The sequence below is a fragment of the Bos indicus x Bos taurus genome, chromosome 4 (assembly GCF_003369695.1).
Source record: "Bos indicus x Bos taurus breed Angus x Brahman F1 hybrid chromosome 4, Bos_hybrid_MaternalHap_v2.0, whole genome shotgun sequence".
Classification (NCBI taxonomy): domain Eukaryota; kingdom Metazoa; phylum Chordata; class Mammalia; order Artiodactyla; family Bovidae; genus Bos; species Bos indicus x Bos taurus.
Window position 1 is genome coordinate 96,124,013 of NC_040079.1, and position 22,360 is coordinate 96,146,372.

The 22,360-nt window shown below is 36.7% G+C and overlaps 1 protein-coding gene across 3 annotated transcripts in view; it reads left to right on the forward strand.

Moving 5' to 3' along the window:
• AGMO (alkylglycerol monooxygenase) overlaps positions 1–22,048 on the forward strand; it is a 390,090-nt gene extending 368,042 nt beyond the window's left edge. For all 3 annotated transcript variants that reach the window (XM_027540026.1, XM_027540025.1, XM_027540021.1), the window contains one exon: positions 21,300–22,048. In XM_027540026.1, the coding sequence (XP_027395827.1) occupies positions 21,300–21,374 (75 nt within the window). In that variant the 3' untranslated portion in view covers positions 21,375–22,048. The remainder of the gene's footprint in view (positions 1–21,299) is intronic.
• The last annotated feature ends 312 nt before the right edge of the window (positions 22,049–22,360 follow it).

Here is a 22,360-nt window from a genome sequence, read left to right on the forward strand (position 1 = left end):
AACATTACCCAGGCCCCCTTATTTCTGAACTTCATTTTGCAGTCCCTATAAAACACATCTGTTCCACTGTGTGTTTTGAAAATTAAATGTACTAATATCATTCTGACTGACCCGGCCACCAAACTCATGTGGGAGAAATCCAGTCTGCAACCCAAGCTGTGTTGAGACTTCAGGTCCTGTGGGAGCTTGTAGCTCAACGTCACCACAGCAAAGAAAAAAAGAAAGAGAAAAAGGGAAAAAGAAAGCAAAGTAACATTTCTGAATATATGTGTTTTCTATTGATAACAACATAGAACAATTCAGTCAATTATAATGCACGTCCGTCCATATTCATCCTGGTGCAGTTTTCAAGGGTCATGAGAAGTCATCTCATCATGAGCTTCTGTAAAGTTTATCTGTATAATTCCAGCTTTATAACAAGGGAAATCCCTATGCTAAATACTCTGTGATAGACTGGTTTAATGTAGAAGATCATAACTAGGTAAAGAAAAAGATAATATTCCATCCTAAAATTAGTTAACTCATAACAGAGAGTGGATACATGTCACACTGTGACAGAATTTGAATTGGATTTATTCATGTGAACATTTGAAATAAAGCTTCTGCCTGCATAGGCCTTAAATTATCACTGCTGTCAAAGCTGCAGGTAGAAACAGCAATGAACGCTAAAAGCTGCGGGCAGTTAAAGTGTTCATTGCTCAGTCATGTACAAATCCCTGTGACTGTAGCCCACCAGCCTCCTCTGTCCATGGGATACTCCAGGCAAGAATACCGGGGTGGGTTTCCATTCCCTTCTCCAGGCGAGCTTCCTGACCCAGGGATCACACCCAGGTCTCTTGCACTGCAGGCAGATTCTTTACTATCTGAGCCAGCAGTTAAAACATCATTTTAAAACAAAATTTTTTATGGCGAAGAAGTCAAGCTAAATATTCCCCTGCATATCAAGGTAAAGATGAGTAACATCATATGTGCGTGTGTGCTGCTCTCAGAATTTGGAATTCAGTGCTGAATCCTAGATGAACTCCAATATATTTGTTTGACCCTCACAAAAGTAAACACATTCATGTAACATGTATTACTAGAGTAGTAGAGATTTAGTGTTAAAAAGGAACAAACTTTACACATAACCAGAAACAATTTAGAGCTTATTATCCATTTCCTTTTTCCTTCCATCCCTCTTGTCCTTTCTTTTCTTTTCTTTTTTTCTAAGTTTTCCACTTAATCAAAAGGCAAGATTGGTTTAAATGATCAGACATTTACATACTTTCCTTTGATTACTCTCTTCAGTAGCACAAGGGTTCTCAAACTTGAGTGCGTGAAGGAATTACCATAAAGGGTTTGTTTACATAAAACCATGTATATTATACTCTATGGGTAATTTAAGGGAATTTCTAGGGTAATTTTAAACTCTGTACAACTTTTGTTGCACGTGCTAACTTCAGAAGCTAACCAAAGAGGTTCTACTTGCCTTTACTTATTTATGAAAATTATTAACACATTTCCCCAGAATCCAGAAAATATACCTTTTGGCATAATTATAAACACATTTATAGCTAAAAAGATTCTTTCTGAAAACTCATCCTGTACTGGAGTATATTTATTCCTTTATTCAATATCTTATATTGGTTATAAATTTCCCCCAGAATTTTTATAATAGTGGTGTTTTTTTTCTTTTCTTTTTTATTGGAGGATAATTGCTTTACAATATTGTGTTGATCTCTGCCATACATCAACATGAATTAGGCACAGGTACACATATGTCTCCTCCCTCCTGAACCTTCCCACCCCATCCCACCCCTCTAGGTTGTCAGAGCACTGGGTTCAGTTCCCTGGGTCACACAGCAAATTTCCGCTTGCTATCTATTTCACATATAATAATGTATATGGTTCCATGCTACTCTCTCAATTTGTCCCACTCTCTCCTTCTCCTTCCACAAATCTGTTCTCTATGTCTGTTTCTCCATTGCTGCCCTGCAGATATGTTCAACAGTACCATCCTTCTCGATTCCATATGCATGTGTTAATATACAATATTTGTCTTTCTGACTTACTTCACTCTTTATAATAAACTCTAGGTTCATCCACCTCATTAGGACTGACTTAAATGTGTTCTTTCTTATAGCTGAGATTCCATTGTATATGTGTACCACAATTTCTGTATCCATTCATCAGTTTTAACCAATTCAAGTAATAATCTCTCTTCCCCTATCCCTTCTCATCTTTCTTTCTCACTGGAGAAACAATTGACCCTGAATTATGGACTAGGTTAAAACTAAAAGTTTTGAAAGCTTCATTTAGTAACTTCACCATTAATGGTGAAACTTTATTTCTTCCCCCACCTCAGCTTTCCTGAAATATGATTGTTATTTCTTGGACTATACACACAAACAGGCAAAGTATTTTACCTTTGAAATTACTGTTGTCCTTAAAACTCATCATTTACCAATAGCTTTCAAAGTTGTCCGTTACTTGTTTTTATTTCACTATATGCCTCTGCAAATTTTTCTAAGAATCACTGCTGCGGACACTTCTCTGTACCTTTTTGATGATATCCGCTAAGTTATTTTTTCAAAGATGAATACAGCAGGTCTTAGCTTTCTAAATTTCAGGCAACAGAGTGCCAGAAAGTCAGCTTATATCCAGGAAGAAGCTTAGGGATCTTGATATTTAGAAATGCACGATTTGGGAATCATGTTTCCCATTCTTTGCCAGTCTATTCACATATTCCACATGTGTAAAGAATGATTTTTTTTTTAAGTTTTTTTTCCCCCCCTGTCATTTCTGCTGTTATTTCAATTACCTTACTGTGGCAGTAAATTAGGGCAAGATGAAGAAATATTGTGTTCTTTTTATTATAACTTTAAATATTTGGGGGAACTATTCTGGAAACTTTCTACCATTATAATATTGTCTTGGTTAATTCTATTATTTTTCAGATAATAGAACTAAGAATAGACTTTAGAGATTTTCTATTTTTACTCTGTCATTGAACAGAAAAAGAAACTAAAGAAACAGATATCCTGAGAAAATAAAATGACTCAACCATTTTATGACAGAAAGGACAAGAACCCAAGTTTCAATGCTCTCAAAAACCTTTGTTTTTCCCAGGGCATCAAACTTTGCTACTTTGAAGACTCTTTATCCTTATGATAGAGTTTTCTAAGGTGAATGGATAAGAAGATCCACTGGAATGAAAGAAGTAAAAATTACAATTTACAGTTTTATCTTTTCTTTGAAAAGATATTTTGTTTTTATATGTCTTAGAATACACAGATAATGATTTAAGTAAAAAATTATAAAGATAAATATAATGAGGGGGAATAACCGTTATGCTGTATTTTCAAATAAACTTTCGAAAAAATTAATCCGCCTGCACTGCAGGAGATACAGGTCAGTCCCTGGGTCAGGAAGACCCCCTGGAGGAGGAAACAGTAACCACCTCTTGCCTGGAATATTCCATGGACAGAAGAGCCTTGCCAGGGTGTCGCAAAGAGTCAGACATGGCTGAGCAGCAGCAGAAACATCAATAGTGACAATAACAAATCAATAACATCAACTAAACTATTGACATTTGTTGAAGCATTTGCACATATGAAACATTGTAATAATGTTATATTAACTGTGGAAAATTCTGAAAAAGATGGGAATACCAGACCACCTGACCTGCCTCTTGAGAAATCTATATGCAGGTCAGGAAGCAACAGTTAGAACTGGTCATGGAACAACAGACTGGTTCCAAATAGGAAATGGAGTACGTCAACTTATATGCAGAGTACATCATGAGAAACGCTGGGCAGGAAGAAGCACAAGCTGGAATCAAGATTGCCAGGAGAAATATCAATAACCTCAGATATGCAGATGACACCACCCTTATAGCAGAAAGTGAAGAACTAAAGAGCCTTTTGATGAAAGAGAAAGAGGAGAGTGAAAAGGTTGGCTTAAAGTTCAACATTCAGAAAAAGAAGATCATGGTATCTGGTCCCATCACTTCATGGGAAATAGATGGGGAAACAATGTCAGACTTTATTTTTTGAGCTCCAGAATCACTGCAGATGGTGACTGCAGCCATGAAATTAAAAGACACTTACTCCTTGGAAGGAAAGTTATGACCAACCTAGATAGCATATTCAAAAGTAGAGACATTACTTTGCCAAGAAAGGTCTGTCTACTCAAGACTATGGTTTTTCCAGTGGTCATGTATGGATGTGAGAGTTGGACTGTGAAGAAAGCTGAGCACCAAAGAATTGATGCTTTTGAACTGTGGTGTTGGAGAAGACTCTTGAGAGTCCCTTGGACTGCAAGGAGATCCAACCAGTCCATTCTAAAGGAGATCAGCCCTGGGTGTTCTTTGGAAGGAATGATGCTAAAACTGAAACTCTAGTACTTTGGCCACCTCATGCAAAGAGTTCACTCATTGAAAAAGACTCTGATGCTGGGAGGGATTGGGGGCAGGAGGAGAAGGGGACAACAGAGGATGAAATGGCTGGATGGCATCACCGACTCGATGGACGTGAGTTTGAGTGAACTCCGGGAGTTTGTGATGGACAGGGAGGCCTGGCGTGCTGCGATTCCTGGGGTCGCAGAGTCAGACACGACTGAGTGACTGAACTGAACTGAACATTAATTTAATTACTCCAGTAACTGAAAGATTATCCACACTCTGCAGGTGAAGCTACTTAGGCATACCAGCATTAAAAAACTTGTACAGTGAGTGAGTTAACATAACTCTGTGATTGACCTTGCTTTAGTAAATCATTTTTATTTTATATTTAACTTCATTATTGTGAAGAAAATTTGACCTGAAGATTTATAAATAACATCAGATCAGATCAGTCGCTCAGTCATGTCCGACTCTTTGTGACCCCATGAATCGCAGCATGCCAGGCCTCCCTGTCCATCACCAACTCCCAGAGTTCACTCAGACTCACATCCATCGAGTCAGTGATGCCATCCAGCCATCTCATCCTCTGTCGTCACCTTCTCCTCCTGCCCCCAATCCCTCCCAGCATCAGAGTCTTTTCCAATGAGTCAACTCTTCCCATGAGGTGGCCAAAGTACTGGAGTTTCTGCTTTAGCATCATTCCCTCCAAAGAAATCCCAGGGCTGATCTCCTTCAGAATGGACTGGTTGGATCTCCTTGCAGTCCAAGGGACTCTCAAGAGTCTTCTCCAAAGCCACACTTCAAAAGCATCAATTCTTTGGCGCTCAGCCTTCTTCACAGTCCAACTCTCACATCCATACATGACCACAGGAAAAACCATAGCCTTGACTAGACGGACCTTTGTTGGCAAAGTAATGTCTCTGCTTTTGAATATGCTATCTAGGTTGGTCATAACTTTCCTTCCAAGGAGGAAGCGTCTTTTAATTTCATGGCTGCAGTCACCATCTGTAGTGATTTTGGAGCCCTGAAAAATAAAGTCTGACACTGTTTCCACTGTTTCCCCATCTATTTCCCATGAAGTGATGGGACCGGATGCCGTGATCTTCCTTTTCTGAATGTTGAGCTTTAAGCCAACTTTTTCACTCTCCACTTTCACTTTCATCGAGAGGCCTTTGAGTTCCTCTTCACTTTCTGCCATAAGGGTGGTGTCATCTGCATATCTGAGGTTATTGATATTTCTCCTGGCAATCTTGATTCCAGCTTGTGTTTCTTCCAGTCCAGCGTTTCTCATGATGTACTCTGCATAGAAGTTAAATAAACAGTGTGACAATATACAGCCTTGACGTACTCCTTTTCCTATTTGGAACCAGTCTGTTGTTCCATGTCCAGTTCTAACTGTTGCTTCCTGACCTGCATACAAATTTCTCAAGAGGCAGATCAGGTGGTCTGGTATTCCCATCTCTTGAAGAATTTTCCACAGTTTATTGTGATCCACACAGTCAAAGGCTTTGGCATAGTCAATAAAGCAGAAATAGATGTTTTTCTGGAACTCTCTTGCTTTTTCTATGATCCAGCGGATGTTAGCAATTTGATCTCTGATATACATATATACACACACACACAAACACATCATATATATATATATATATATATATGCTCAGCCAGTCAATTGTGTCCAACTCTTTGTGACCCTACAGACTGTAGTACCAGGCTCCTCTGTCCATGGGATTATCCATGCAAGAACACTGGAGTGGGTTAACATTTTCTCCTCCAGGGATATGGACATATATATATATACACATATATACACCAGTCTTTTATAAGTATGTTCATGAAAAACTATGAAGTTCTAAGTTGCATGAATTCAGGGACTATACTGCTCACCAGTGAGTTCTGTCAGCAGTGATATGCTTGGCATAAAACAAGAGTGTAATAAATATTCATGAACTGTATGGTACCCAATCGGGACAGATTCAATGTAATTTTTTTATATGTACATTCACCTTTGAACTAGGACTCATGCTATTATTTTTTATGGATGCCACACCTAGCACTAAATAAATAATCTTTGAACATTTCTCAAAAGTAAGTATTTTAAGAAATACCACCATTATGGAATTAGTTATTTATTGTGGAATTTTCAGAAAAACATTTTCCATTATATTACCCAGAATCGCTCTGGGTAGCATCTCTATAAAAAGCCAACTATTTTAACACAGTTTTAGCTATGCAAAGGAAATTTAATGTAACATGAGAGATCAAAACAGTAGTTTGGCAGTAGGTGTGGAATGGAGGATTGTTAAAAGTTATTATCTTTTCCATAAAGAATTCTTTTAATTCTTTTAATAAAGAGTTAAGGACACTTTAAGACATTAAAAGATGTAGTTCAGAAGGTTGGCGTTATGAAAATTCATCAGGAACATAGAACTTCCATGCTCTTACAGGATGAGAAACATAATGGAAATACTCCAGACAATGATCAATCTATATTGTACTTACCCACTGAAATCCTACTCTACTTGCAGTTATTATAGGCAAGTTTTAAAAGCATCATTTTAACTATGACCATCAATGACACAGAGCTGGCATTTATAAAATCTCTAATGTTCCAAATTCTGCCTATTATTTATATCTCCTTATCTTTCCCTCAGTTTTCACTTTTAATTTATTGAATCTTTTTAGCACAAAAGTTAACATACTTTAGTCATCTTGTATCTTTATATAGCTTTAAATTTTAGAGAAAATGAGTCAGTATTCACCATAATCTTATGAAAAGTAGGGACACTATTCTTCCCATTTTATAGAGGCAGAAACTGAAATTCTAAGTAATCTCTGGGGTAAAATAATTTGTGTTGAGACAACCCAATCATCTTCTTCTTTTTCCAGAGTTCCGGTTTGACCAAGGTCACTTTTGTCCCAAGTTAATTCCCATGTGTATGTGGTTTATCACTCTTCGCCTCCACACATTCATACCTGATATTCAGATTTCCTGTCAGGAGCTTTGTTTTGGGGTTTGCAATTGATCACTCTGTCCAAAACTTTTTTCTAGAACAATTTGAAAAACATTCCCTCTGTTGTTTTTATTCTGTATCATTTGTTCTATGAAAGAGTCCAATTTAAAATACATATCAAAGAATATGTAGTACATCTTGGAGGTAAGAAAATTATGGCTAGAACAATAGATATATTGAAGAGAATGGGCCTAGCCAAACATTCATTTTTGTGACTTAATGAGGTAAGAATAAATGAGTAATGTGTAAGGTAAAAAAGTTTAATGCAATTCTGTTCTTTGGAACAGGGATATCACTTTTTTGTACAGGAAATTGAGCAGTCATGTAGAAATATAGATTACTGAAACTCCAATTCACTTCTTACATTGTTCATATAGATTCTTGATCTAATATTTCAAATATAGAAAACAATTAAAAAATAATAAGCCTGTATATGTGAACTATAGGCATGAGTGAGTTATTTAAACCTTTCAGTTTTCAACTGTCAAATCCAAGAAGTAGATTTATATTTATACTTTTTAAGCCAGAAAAATTCATCTTAATTAAAATGTAAATCAACATCTTCTCTTGGTCTTTGGACCTGATAGTAAAATAAAGAGAACCCTATGTGATAATGCAACATCTGATTGTTTTTTGCCCAGGATTGTGGGAAAAACTAAGAAATCAAGTCAGTTGAGTGCACATTTTGACCTTGCTGTTTCATAAAGAAACATTGACCAACCCCGTAATGTGGAAATTTCACATCCTTCCAATTCTCTCTGTATAATTTGAACTGTTTCCCAGCAGCTCATGTTATCATGTTTCCTATAATAATCCTTGCTTTCATAATTAAAGCCATTATTAGTATTATCCTTATCATCAGCATTGCTGTTGTCATTATCACTATTTGGAGCAGAGCAGATGTAGAGTTTTTCTACAGGCGCACACCATTTTTATTATAGCTTAAAAGCTAGAAAATATGCTCTTTGAATGCTTGTAGTGTTTATGTAATCAGTCCCTACATTGCCAAGGCTTATTGAAAACAGCTGGGTGCCTGCTGCCTGCCTCACCCTTTGTTGGAACTGTTGCCAGAACAGGTAGTCAGAAATGGAAAGTAAGGAAAAATTCAGGCATCTGGGTGTCTCTCAGGAAAGCAGCTGTGGCTTCCTTAGGAAGCAGTCATTGTTTCCCATCAGCCAAGACTCTGTATCCCCTTGGGTCCAGTTTCGGCATGGCTGGACTAGGAGGATGCGGTTTACGACTTAGGACTTACGCGAGAAAGCATTTGGGCAGTCCCATCTCTGGCAGAACATTGAGAGAAACTCCCCCAAGCTGCAAGCCATATGTGAGCTGGTGGCCTTCTATTTAGCCTACTCTGGGAAGTTCCCATTTACTGGGGCTCTAATCGTTCCTTTGACACAAGCAAAAACAATACAAAAGGATCTTTGCAAAACATATCCTTCCAAGATATACTGTCCTGTTTTTAAAACCAGACATCACTATTATTTCTGTAAACATGGCATTTCCCACCAACCCCCCACCCCCCTACAAATGAACTCATTGCTTTAAGAGACTTGTTTGGTTTCCTAGATAGAAGGCAAGTACAAAGAACTTTTTTTTTTTTTTTTAACAGTAGGGTCAAAGTCCTGGATGAGCAGTGTTGAATGATATTCTGCAGGCGTAAATATATTCTCTTCCAGATACAAATTTTTGTACATCAAGTTTTAAAAGTTATTTCTGTGTTGATTTATGTCAGACACATGCCAGGAGCACTGCTATGTAGGATACACTGAGAATCAGTGTGCTGTTGTGGTAGGGTTATATGGCAGGGAATTCTCATTTACCAGGGAAATGGCATTTTGATGGATTAGGACTGTATGATTTTCTTGATAATTTTTGTTGAAGCAAAGCTCTGATTTTGACATGTAAGTGCTTTTCATTTTAGTAGTCAGAAAAGGCACTAGAAAGATGTGGTACTTTGAATTTTAGATTAAATATCATGTTTTTTTAGCATTATGGAGAGTCCTGTTAGGACACTTAAGGACCATGATTAATCCAGCAACATTTTATTCAAAAATCTTCAGTTTCAAAACCTACTGGGTATGAGGCAAACAAGTTTATGCCAATGTGAGGGATATTTGGGAAAACTAAATAAAATTTTATTTCTAGTTATAACTAGACTTATTTGCAGAAATATAAAAGTAAAAATTATAATAGTAAGTAATTTTTAAATTCATTGGATTATACTTTTTAAAAAAGTGAAGTCAGTGCACATTACAAGAAGTCAGGTTATTTTTAATGGTTTACCCATTGCTAATTTTAATACATAAAAATGTCTCAGCACAGAGTTAAACTAGGTAATGTTGGGAGCGATTGGGGGCAGGAGAAGAAGGGGACAACAGAGGATGAGATGGCTGGATGGCATCACTGACTCAACGGACGTGAGTCTGAGTGAACTCCGGGAGTTGGTGATGGACAGGGAGGCCTGGCGTGCTGCGATTCATGGGGTCGCAAAGAGTCGGACACGACTGAGCGACTGATCTGATCTGATCTGATCTGAATGTTCATTGAGTTCCTTTATACTTCCTACTCTTGTTTTATTCTCAACTTTATAGAAACCAAAGCAGACTATCCTTAACATTTTTTATTGTCCTGATTTTTTCCCTTCTCACATTCATAAAGAAATTTTTTAAATGTGTAGCTCCATAATAAGTGTAAGAGGAAGGCTATGAGTGTAAAAAGACTGTATCCACAAAATATATCTTTCCTAAGATGTTTTCCCAAAAGAATGGTCATCATTCATCTGAATAATCATTCTCACATGTGATATCTGTTCTGTTATTAATTTGACCTTATTATAATTCTGTCTTCATGTCTCCATATTGTTTACTGTAGTTCAAGAAAACTTTCTAAAATTTCATCATTATCATTAAGAAATTGGACAATTAGAAAAATATAAAGTGAGGCTTCTGTTTTGACAAGGCAAGCATTCTGATCATACTTTGAGTATAAGTCATGTCTTATCAACTTTGGTTGTCTAATTTTCCTCTATGTGTTACTTCTGGTAAGTTGGGTATTTCTTTGTATCTGTCCTTTTGAAAAACTTCAACAACAAAACTAATCTGGAAAAAACTGAGAAGAAGGAAGCCTGGATATTGAGAGTATATGTATTAAAATATTTAGAAAATTTAGAGAAAATATTTAGGAAATCAGTGTAAATTGAAGATGCATCATTGCATATAAGGAAAGATAAGAATGTAGTAAATAATCAAAGAAAGTGAAAGTGTTAGTCACTCAGTCATATCCAACTCTTTGTGACCCCATGGACAGGCAGCTGGTCAGGCTCCTCTGTCCATGGAATTCTCAAAGCCAGAATACTGGAGTGGGTAGCTATTCACTTCTCCAGGGGATCTTCCTGACCCAGGGATCAAACCTGGATCTCCTGCATTGTAGGCCGATTCTTTACCATCTGAGCCACCAGGGACTTAAACGTCCATGTTACCAGATGGCTGGACTCATAGAGAATGGTTGGTAATACTGGAAATATTTAAAATAATATATCTATAAAGACACTTTATTCATAACTTTGAATTCAGAAAGGAAAGAGTCCACAGATGTTTTTGAGAAATGTAGCATCTATTTTCACTTTATGTTAATTGTGGTTTATTCAGCTTCCACCAGATGGTTTTGTATACACGGTAGCTAGTTCATGCCAACTGTCTTCCAGTATATTCTCTGAATTGTAGGTAGGTTTTGGAGAACACTTGATGAAAGTGAAAGAGGAGAGTGAAAAAGTTGGCTTAAAGCTCAACATTCAGAAAACGAAGATCATGGCATCTGATCCCATCACTTCATGGGAAATAGATGGGGAAACAGTGTCAGACTTTCTTTTTCTGGGCTCCAAAATCACTGCAGATGGTGATTGCAGCCATGAAATTAAAAGATGTTTACTCCTTGGAAGGAAAGTTATGACCAACCTAGATAGCATATTCAAAAGCAGAGATATTACTTTGCCAACAAAGGTCCGTCTAGTCAAGGCTATGGTTTTTCCAGTGGTCATGTATGGATGTGAGAGTTGGACTGTGAAGAAGGCTGAGTGCCGAAGAATTGATGCTTTTGAACTGTGGTGTTGGAGAAGACTCTTGAGAGTCCCTTGGACTGCAAGGAGATCAACCAGTCCATCCTAAAGGAGACCAGTCCTGGGTGTTCATTGGAAGGACTGATGCTGAGGCTGAAACTCCAGTACTTTGGCCACCTCACGCGAAGAGTTGACTCATTGGAAAAGACCCTGATGCTGGGAGGGATTGGGGGTAGGTGGAGAAGGGGACGACAGAGGATGAGATGGCTGGATGGCATCACCGACTCAATGCACATGAGTTTGAGTGAACTCTGGGAGTTGCTGATGGACAGGGAAGCCTGGTGTGCAGCGATTCACGGGGTTGCAAAGAGTCGGACACCACTGAGTGACTAAACTGAACTGAACTAAAGTGATCTCTAATCTTTTTACTAATATTATGGCTTTCAAATGTCACTGTGATATCTCCAAGGTGGTCTGAGTAAACAATAGGATATTCTATAGGAGTACTGCTGAAAAGTAAAAACATGTTCTTGAGCAATTTAGATTTAAGATGTGAATAAATTATTGTACGCAATAGGAGTTAGTTATCTCTGGGGAACTGAAGAAATGGTTGTAATAAAGATTCTGCCTTTGCTGTCTAAATTAACTTAGTACTTTTTTTGTCCTGGATCTTTGCCCCGCACTGAGTAGAAAAATAATAAAATACCTGATTTTTCTGGTTTTGGAGTTCAGCTGAATTATTTTAAAACTTTGTTTATTTTGTGTTTTCTTTTTAAAAACACGATTGTGGTATGTTTATTGTATTCTCTTGTTTAAACATTAATTTCAGAAAATATTAATGATTGAGGAAAACATATATTCTTTTCAAATAAGCCACTGTTAGTACATGGGCATTCACAAGAACTTTCTTTTCATATTGTTCTTCCTTAATTAATAACATTAATATATACTTTTAAGCAAATGTAAAATCATACTGTTTGATTTAGTGTCTAAATAGTAATGAATCTTTATAAGACTTTCTATTAAACATAGCTGTGATTATACTTTCCCTTACATAGAGTACAGAAATAAAAACAGAGAACACAAGACTTCCAAGTAGAAGGTGCAGTGTCTAGAAATATTTCTCTTAAGCCTTTTGTTTGTCTACATATGACTCAGTAGTTTGTTCATACATAGGATATACTGGAAGTAAAATCAATAGTTCTCAACTTATTTTGAGTTGGAATTTGTCAAATTGTGTTCTTGCAAAATTCTAGGGAAAAAAAAATATTGTTATCTAATATATTTTAGAGCTTTGCAGGCGGCTCAGTAGTAAAGAATATGCCTGCTAAACAGGAGACTAGGGTTTGATCCCTGGATCAGGAAGATCCCCTGGAGAAGGAAATGGCAACCTACTCCAGTATTCTTGCCTGGGAAATCCCATGGACAGAGGAGCCTGGCAGGCTACATCCATGGGGTGGCAAAGAGTCATATACAACTTAGTGACTAACCAACAACAACAATATTCAAATGTTTTCATTTCAGAAGGACCTTCAATACATGTGGCTTCACTTTCTATTCTAATTCTGTTTGTGTTTATTTATTCTCTTGCATTAATAGGAAATAGAGATATTTTTTATCCATTCAGGTCTGATTTTAAATTCCTATCTATATAGTAGACAGTAGTCATCTTTAAAAAATATATATTGTTCAAAAGTATACTTAACAAAGAATTGGTTTTATTTTTCTTCACATAATTCAGTAAAACTTCTGTATATTTAATGTGTTTCCCTTAAAAAAAATTGCTGCTGTTGTGGTTGTTACCCTTGTGTTAAATAGCCAGTTAACTTGTATCTTATGGACTTCACCAATATCAGAGAAAGAATTTTTAAATAAAAATATACTCTTCACTCTATAGGTAGGGTGTGATTTGTTAGTGATACTAAATAGGCACATTCATTCCAGAAGAATTTTAGGAAAGCAACACAGAAGTCTAAATTTGGCTGAAAATGTACACAGTGAAGTACAGTCATACTTTGGAGATATTACAGATTTGGTTCCAGAACACCATAGTAAAGGAATACTGCACTAAATGAGTTACACAGTTTTTTTGGTTTCCCACTGCAGATAAATTATAGTCTCTTAAGTGTATAATTCAATCATGTCTTTAACGACTTTATATCAGATCAGATCAGATCAGTCGCTCAGTCCTGTCCAACTCATTGCGGCCCCATGAATCGCAGCACACCAGGCCTCCCTGTCCATCACCAACTCCCGGAGTTCACTCAGACTCACGTCCATCGAGGCAGTGATGCCATCCAGCCATCTCATCCTCTGTTGTCCCCTTCTCCTCCTGCCCACAATCCCTCCCAGCATCAGAGTCTTTTCCAATGAGTCAACTCTTCACATGAGGTGGCCAAAGTACTGGAGTTTCAGCTTTAGCATCATTCCCTCCAAAGAAATCCCAGGGCTGATCTCCTTCAGAATGGACTGGTTGGATCTCCTTGCAGTCCAAGGGACTCTCAAGAGTCTTCTCCAACACCACAGTTCAAAAGCATCAATTCTTCGGCGCTCAGCCTTCTTCACAGTCCAACTCTCACAACCATACATGACCACTGGAAAAACCATAGCCTTGACTAGACGAACCTTTGTTGGCAAAGTAATGTCTCTGCTTTTCAATAGGCTATCTAGGTTGGTCATAACTTTTCTTCCAAGGAGTAAGCGTCTTTTAATTTCATGGCTGCAATCACCATCTGCAGTGATTTTGGAGCCCAGAAAAATAAAGTCTGACACTGTTCCCACTGTTTCCCCATCTATTTCCCATGAAGTGGTGGGACCGGATGCCATGATCTTCGTTTTCTGAATGTTGAGCTTTAAGCCAACTTTTTCACTCTCCACTTTCACTTTCATCAGGAGGCTTTTGAGTTCCTCTTCACTTTCTGCCATAAGGGTGACGTCATCTGCATATCTGAGGTTATTGATATTTCTCCCTGCAATCTTGATTCCAGCTTGTGTTTCTTCCAGTCCAACATTTCTCATGATGTACTCTGCATATAAGTTAAATAAACAGGGTGACAATATACAGCCTTGACGAACTCCTTTTCCTATTTGGAACTAGTTTGTTGTTCCATGTCCAGTTCTAACTGTTGCTTCCTGACCTGCATACAAATTTCTCAAGAGGCAGATCAGGTGGTCTGGTATTCCCATCTCTTGAAGAATTTTCCACAGTTTATTGTGATCCACACAGTCAAAGGCTTTTACATACCTTAATTAAAAATGCTTTATTGCTAAAAATGCTAACCATAACCTAAACCTTTAGTGAGTTATAGGAGTACCATCAAAGACCACAGATCACTGTAACAAATACAATAATAATGAGTGTGAAATTTGTGAGAATTACCAAAATGTGATACAGAGATAGGAAGTGAACAATTGTTGTTGGAAAAAAATAACACCTATAAACTTGCTCCATGCAGATATGACACAGATTATATCATATAGATTTCAGACCACACTACAAAGCTACAGTCATCAAAGCAGTATGGTACTCGCACAAAAACAGACATATAGAGTAATGGGTTAATCTAGACCCATTAATTATATATGGCCAAACATGTATGACCCAAACAGACATATAGATTAATGGAACAAGATAGAAAGCCCATAAATAAACCCAGGCACTTCTGGTCAATTAATCTATGACAAAGGAAGCAAGAATATAAAATGGAGAAAAGACTGTCTCTTCAAAAAGTGGTGCTGGGAAAACTGGGCAGCTACTTGTAAGATAACAAAATTAGAACATACTTTTACACCCTCTATAAAAATAAACTAAAAATGGATTAAAGACATACATGTAAGACTGGATACTGTAAAACTCCTAGAGAAAACATAGGCAGTACACTCTTTGACATAAATTGCAGGAGTATTTTTGGGAGGATCCATCCCCTAGAGTAATAGAAACAAAAACAAAAGTAAACAAATGGGACCTAATTAAACTTAAAGCTTTTGCAGAGCAAATTTAGTCTATAAACAAAATGAAAAGATGGCATATGGAGTGGGAGGAAAATATTTACAAACAATGCTACTGATAAGGGATTAATTTCAAAAAATACACAAACAGCTCATATAGCTTAATACAAAAAAAAAAAAAAAAAAACCCAAACAAAAATGGACAGAAGGCCTAAACAGACATTTTTCCAAAGAATGCAAACTGATAGACAACAAGCACATGAAAAGATGCTCAACATATCTAATTATTAGAAAAATACAAATCAAAATGAAAATGAGGTATCACTTTACACCAGTGAGAATGGCTATCATTAAAATATCTACAAATAATAGATGTTGGAGAGGGTGTGGATAAAAAGGAACCCTTCTTCACTGTTGGGTTTCCCTGGTGGCTCAGACAGTAAAGAATCTGCCTGGGTTTGATTCCTGGATTGGGAAGATTTCCTGGAGAAGGGAATGCAACCCACTGCAGTGTTCTTGCCTAGAGAATTCCATGGGCAGAGGAGACTGGTAAGCTACAGTCATGGGATTGCAAAGCATTGGAAATGACTGAGCAACTAACAATTTCCTTTTATACACAGTTGGTGAGAAGGTAAATCGGTGCAGCCACTGTGAAGAACAGTATGGAGGTACCTTTATAAAACTAAAAATAGTATTACCATATGATCCTGCAGTCCCACTCTTTGTATATATCTAGAGAAAACCATCTGAGAAGGAAATGGCACCCCACTCCAGTACTCTTGCTTTGAAAATCCCATGGACGGAGGAGCCTGTTAGGCTGCAGTCCATGGGGTTGCTAAGAATCGGACACGACTGAGGGACTTCACTTCCACTTTTCACTTTCATGCATTGGAGAAGGAAATGGCAACCCACTCCAGTGTTCTTGCCTGGAGAATCCCAGGGACGGGGGAGCCTGGTGGGCTGCCGTCTATGGGGTCGCACAGAGTCAGACACGGCTGAAGTGACTTAGCATAGCATAGCATACAGAAAACCATAATTCAAAAAGATACTTACATGCCAATTTTCAGGAGCACTGTTTACAGTAGCCAAGATACAGAAGCAACCTAAATTTCCATTGACAGCTTGATGGATAAAGAAGATGAGGTACATATATACAATAGAATATTGTTGTTGTTCAGTCGCCCAGTTGTGTCCAACTCTTTGTGACTCCATGGACTGCGGCAAGCCAGGCCTCCCTGGCCCTCACCATCTGCAAAAATTTGCTCAAGTTCATGTCCATTGCATCGGTGATGGCATCCAGCCATCCCATCCGCTGACACCTCTTCTCCTGTGTTCAATCTTTCCCAGCATCAGGGACCTTTCCAGTGAGTCAGCTGTTCGTATAAGATGACCAAAGTACTGGAGCTTCAGCTTCATCATCAGTCCTTCCAATGAATATTCAGGGTTGATTTCCTTTAAGATTGACTAGTTTGATCTCCTTGCTGTCCAAGGGGCTTGGAAGTCTTCTCCAGTACCACAGTTTGAAGGCAATAGAATATTACTCTGCCATAAAAAAGTGAAATCATACTATTTGCTGCAGCATAGATGAGCGTAAAGATTACCTTATTAAAGGAAGTAAGACAAATATTATATGATATCACTTATATGTGGAATCTAAAAATAAAACACAAATGAACTTATTTATGAAACAGAAATAGACTCACAGACATAGAAAACAAATGTATGGTTACCAAAGAGGATAGAGGGGGAGGGATGAGAGATAAATTAGGAGTTTAAGATTAACATATACACACTACTGAATATAAAATCGATAACCAACAATGACCAACTGTATAGCACAGGGAACTATACTCAGTATCTTGTAATAACCTATAATGGAAAAGAATCTGAAAAAGAAGATATATATATATATATATATATATATATATATATATATATATATATAACTGAATCACTTTCTGTATACCTGAAATTAGCACAAAATTGTAAATTAACTGTATTTCAATTTTTAAAAGTTTAAAAACATTAGATGCCAGATTTGCTCCATTTTTAATAAGGTCTCTATCTAACAGGGAGGAACAGCACAATGACATGTCAGTTCCCACTGACATTTTATTATAGATTAATGGCTCAGATTAGCCACCTGCCAGATGATGAACTTTGGGGAAAGGGGTGGAGAAAACGTGGAGAGCATCTGTACAGGCCAAAGTTCAAGCATCAGAGTCCAGGGCTCTGGGAAGTCAAGGAAATAGCCTGAAGACAAGGGCCACTAATGATGTGTTACATGGGGAGGGCTTGACACCAAGAGTGAACTTCCTCTGTTTCATATTTTGAATCCAGCTGTTAAAATCATGGGACTTGCCCAGACCTAGAGTAAAATAAGTGTTCATTGAGTTTGTTTATGTATCCGGAAACATCATATCTAGAGATTAAGGAAGAATATTGTAAAAAAAAAAAAATGCTATGGTTGCCATTTACTCTTACACTAGCCTAAGTAGTGGTTCTCTTGCCTTCATTGTACAAATAGTTGATTGAGAAATATTTTAATGAATATTTAATCTTGAATGACACATTTAACCTGATCAAATATGGAGAACTAAAAGGAACAGCCTAATACAAAAATTGAGAGAAAGGTTGGATGAGGGAAAATTTTAAATGAAATGACTGTAGTAATCAAGTGATCATACTGAGTCCATGTTAAGTAATTTTCCATGTTAAAATTATATATGAAATACATGTTTATATCTATTATATATATAAACACACTGAAAAATATAAAAGCAAATCAGTGTTTTCTTCCTTAACTATTTTCTAATAAAACGGGGTGTCTAGTTCAGTCATGAATATTTTGAGAAGGACCTATTCATTGTGTTTACTTTCTATGATCGTGTGCCAATTTGGATTTCATTATATATTTTAAAAAATCCACTTTGTGCTTAAAATATTGATTGTGAAAAGGTCTTAGCAATCTAGTAGTTACTGGCAAAAAATATAGGTGATTACTAAAAGAGAAAATGAATTCATTATTGATGTACACATTCACTGAACTAATTTTCCAGGATGTGTAGTTTGATTTTCTGGAGGTCATTAAGTAAACAAAAAACATCACAACAGTTCTGATATTTAATATTTCATGATTAATATTCTGATATTTAATATTTACTCCTTGGTAAAACACATAAACGATGAGTTCCCATTGCTCACCAACAAACTGTTTGCTAATTCTCCCAAGTTTGCCATGAAAATAAAACATTATAATCTAGTAAAGGCACCTAAGACAGTGCCAAGCCTAAGCAAGGGTCTCATTGCACATTAATCTTGAATGTGAATCTGATCCCTGTTCTTCATTAGCTTTTCTTCTCCATCTACTTGGAGTGGTAACACAAGGGGCCTGAAAAAAAATAGGAAACCAAAAACAGAAAACAAAACCACAAACTGTGCAACATTGCATTTTTTGGTAAGAAGCTCAATTGTGTCCGACTCTTTGTGACCACTTGGACTGTAGCCTGCTAAGCTCCTCTGTCCGTGGAATTCTCCAGACAAAAATACTGGAGTGGGTTGGCATTCTCTTCTCCAGGAGATCTTCCCAACCCAGGGATCGAACCCAGGTCTCCCTCATTACAAGCAGATTCTTTACCATCTGAGCCACCAGGAAAGCCCTAAAAGCAGTTTGGTTAATTGGAAAAGACAAGATCCCTGTGTTTCAGTTAGGAACAGCTCCTTAAGAAAGTAGTACTGGAATTATAGTAGAAAGATACAGTTGAGAAGTAGTGAATTAACAGTAAAAGCATGTACTAAATTATAATCTTTTTCATTCTCTTGTTAGATCAGAAGTTCTTAATATTTCAGAGACCCAAGATGAAAGTACAGATCATCTAGTAGGTAGAGAGTAAGGACCAGAAGAATTATGACAGACTCACAAAATTGTACATACAGTTTTACAGATTTCACTGAAATCATACTCCCTAGACTTCAACCAATGAAATAATCCATGTGACCCTACGCATTAGTTTCAAAACCAATAAAAACTTTTACTGCCAAATATATTTCAGATCCCAGTGCCTTGCACAGCACAAGTTGCTCAATTAATATTATGGACCTAAATTAAACTATTTACACTGATATCATAGATTTATCACCTCTGTTCCACTTGAAAACTGTCTTCTCAGCTATCCCTCTGTCACCACTAACCCATATTCATATATAAATGTAATTCACTGTGCAGTCTACTACCTTTCACAAATACTTCCTTTTCTTGATATTACTTTGCTTGGTACCACCATGAGAAATCCCATGAGGTCATTTTACTTGAATCACAGTCAAAAGAAACAAAATCAAAACCAGCCTTTAAATAAACTGCATTTGATTTCTGAGGCAACTCCAGAATGTTAATGTTATTCTTAACTCCTGCCTCAATATAACTTTTTATTTTAGTCTTGCTACTTTTTTTTATACTGTTGATGTTATAGGCTGGAAGTAATACATGGATTTGAATAAAACTATCACATTAGTTAATGAAGGATAATGGTTCTGTAGAAAAAGAAGGTTCATGTGAAACTGAACAACCTATAATCTAATTATCCATCTAATCTAAATATCCAGGTTTAAGAAGGTCTTGTTGTTATTTTCATATCCAGGCTTTAATAGCAAAATCACAGGAGTTCAAGGTATTTTCTGTGACTGCATGACTGGCCTCAGCCAGCAGCTTTGGCTTCATTTTAGTCTGTCACCGCAAAACCGCAAAACATTCCCCATGCCTTCATCTTTTTACTTAAACATGTTTCTTTGTATGCATTTTACTGGATCTTTCAGTAATAGTGATCTTTCGGGGAAGAGGCACATGGTCCTATTTTAATCTTTTGAAGAAGTTTGCACAATAAAAGAAAATATTGAGAAACTTTCACAGCTATCCACATGTCCCCAGCTGTTTGAGCATTTTTCATCATCACTCTAATAACACCTAAAATGTGAGGATCATGAAAGTAAAATCATATAGCTTAATTTAATGCATAGATAAAGGGAAAGGTTGACTTTGGAAACCTCCTAGGTGTACGACTATGACTAGTGCCTAGATGTTACCTCAAGAAGAGTCAAAGAGGAGTGTGTTTGGGTCACTATGGCATTTAGATGACACACAGTGAGGAATTCTGCAACCTGTGAACTCTTACTGAGGATGGCGGAATTATTCGTGTTAGGACTATAAGAACTCAACAATTTTATTTGGCTAAATTTTGATGATTTATTGGGAATATGCGGTGTCACTTGAAAGCAAAAGGAATAAACTCAGTGAACTCTTATGGCTGCTTATCATGATTCAGCAGTTTCTTAAATTTTAAAGAGAATTTTGCAGTTACAGTTTTATATCTGGTAAGATCAAGAGACTAAGAAGTTAAGTCAGCAGTCTTTAAAATCTAATTCATACTGGGTGAAGTTCATGATATGCTAGGTCACATTGCCTCAGAGAGGAATGATTCCTTAATAACATTTTTATTTCTCCTTTTCCAAAGGCTTCTTAAACTATATAAATAATGAGGTTGTTTAGTACAATACAAACAACATGCAGTATGTTGCATGTTGCAAATGCCAGAAGACATCTTCCAAGTGCCAGAAGGCAGTTCTGTTTCATTCACTAATTTTATAGCCTCATCCCTAGAAATGACCCAGATCTGTGACGGTATTTTTTTTAAGCCGCAGAAACAGAGCTTTTTAATCCTACTCTTCATATAATGTGTTTTAAGCTGGATTGGCTAAATTCTATTACTGAACAACCGCTAGGTTAAATTTGAATAATTTAATTGTTTAAAATACGTTTATTCACTTTCCCCTAGAATTTCTAACTCAGTTGAACTGAAGTGTTGAATCCATTTTAATTGTTCTTCCTCTCTGTGTTTTATTTCTTCAGATATTTTTTTCCATCTGCATTGCTTTCTGGGGAGTAAGGAGTGTGAAGCAACTTGTCTCAGACCCTTGGAGATAACTTACGTTTGTACACAATTCTCTTGTTTTAATCATTTGTCCACAATTGTAATATGTTACAACTCTCTATGGAAATATAATTATCTTATATAATGATTGTATGAACAGTTTTTCTAATGAAAGGTAGATAACATCTATATACTCTTGCTTCCTTTTCACATTTATCATTCTCTATTAAAATTAAAGTCAGCTGCAGTTACTTTATTCCTAGGGTGGAAAGAAAATGATGTCAAATAGAATAATATTATGTACACTGGTAACATCTAAGCCGATGAGTATGAGAAGAAGTAATAAAACTTCAAAACAGCTGAAAGAATGAAGATTTTATTTTCATTGGTTTGACAATTTTTCACTTGCTGTCTGCTAAAATTGTGCTTGGAAACGTATTTGTTGTCATAAAAATGTATTACATGAGTTGTCTGCCTAAGGCTAGGTTTACCTTTGAAAGCCATATAACGTAAGGAGTAACGTTACACAAAATGACATCACTAAAATGAAAATGAGCAGGATTTGTCAGAATTCATTTATTCAACAGATTATTTGTGATGCCTATGTCTAATATGTTTGGTCAATTTATTCTGTCAAATTGAGACAGAGTGTGGAGTATTTCTGCATTATTTTTAATTGTCTCACAACCATGTTAATAATACTCTCTAAATAAAATTACCCCAGGTATTCTGTGTACATTTTTCATGGGAATTGTAAAAATCTGCCATGTATTTCTTTAGGTTGGAGCTGACAAACAGGAAATAGTTCAAACTTTTCCTCTTCTAGTATTTCTTAGATTTTTTGCTGTTGTTGTTTAATCTTTTTTTATATTGAAGGATAAGTTCTTTACAAAGTTGTATTGGTTCTGCTGTGAAGGTGAAGTTGCTCTGTCGTGTCTGACTCTTTGAGACCCCATAGACTGTAGCCTACCAGGCTTCTCCGTCCATGGGATTCTCCAGGCAAGAGTACTGGAGTTGGGTTACCATTTCCTTCTCCAGA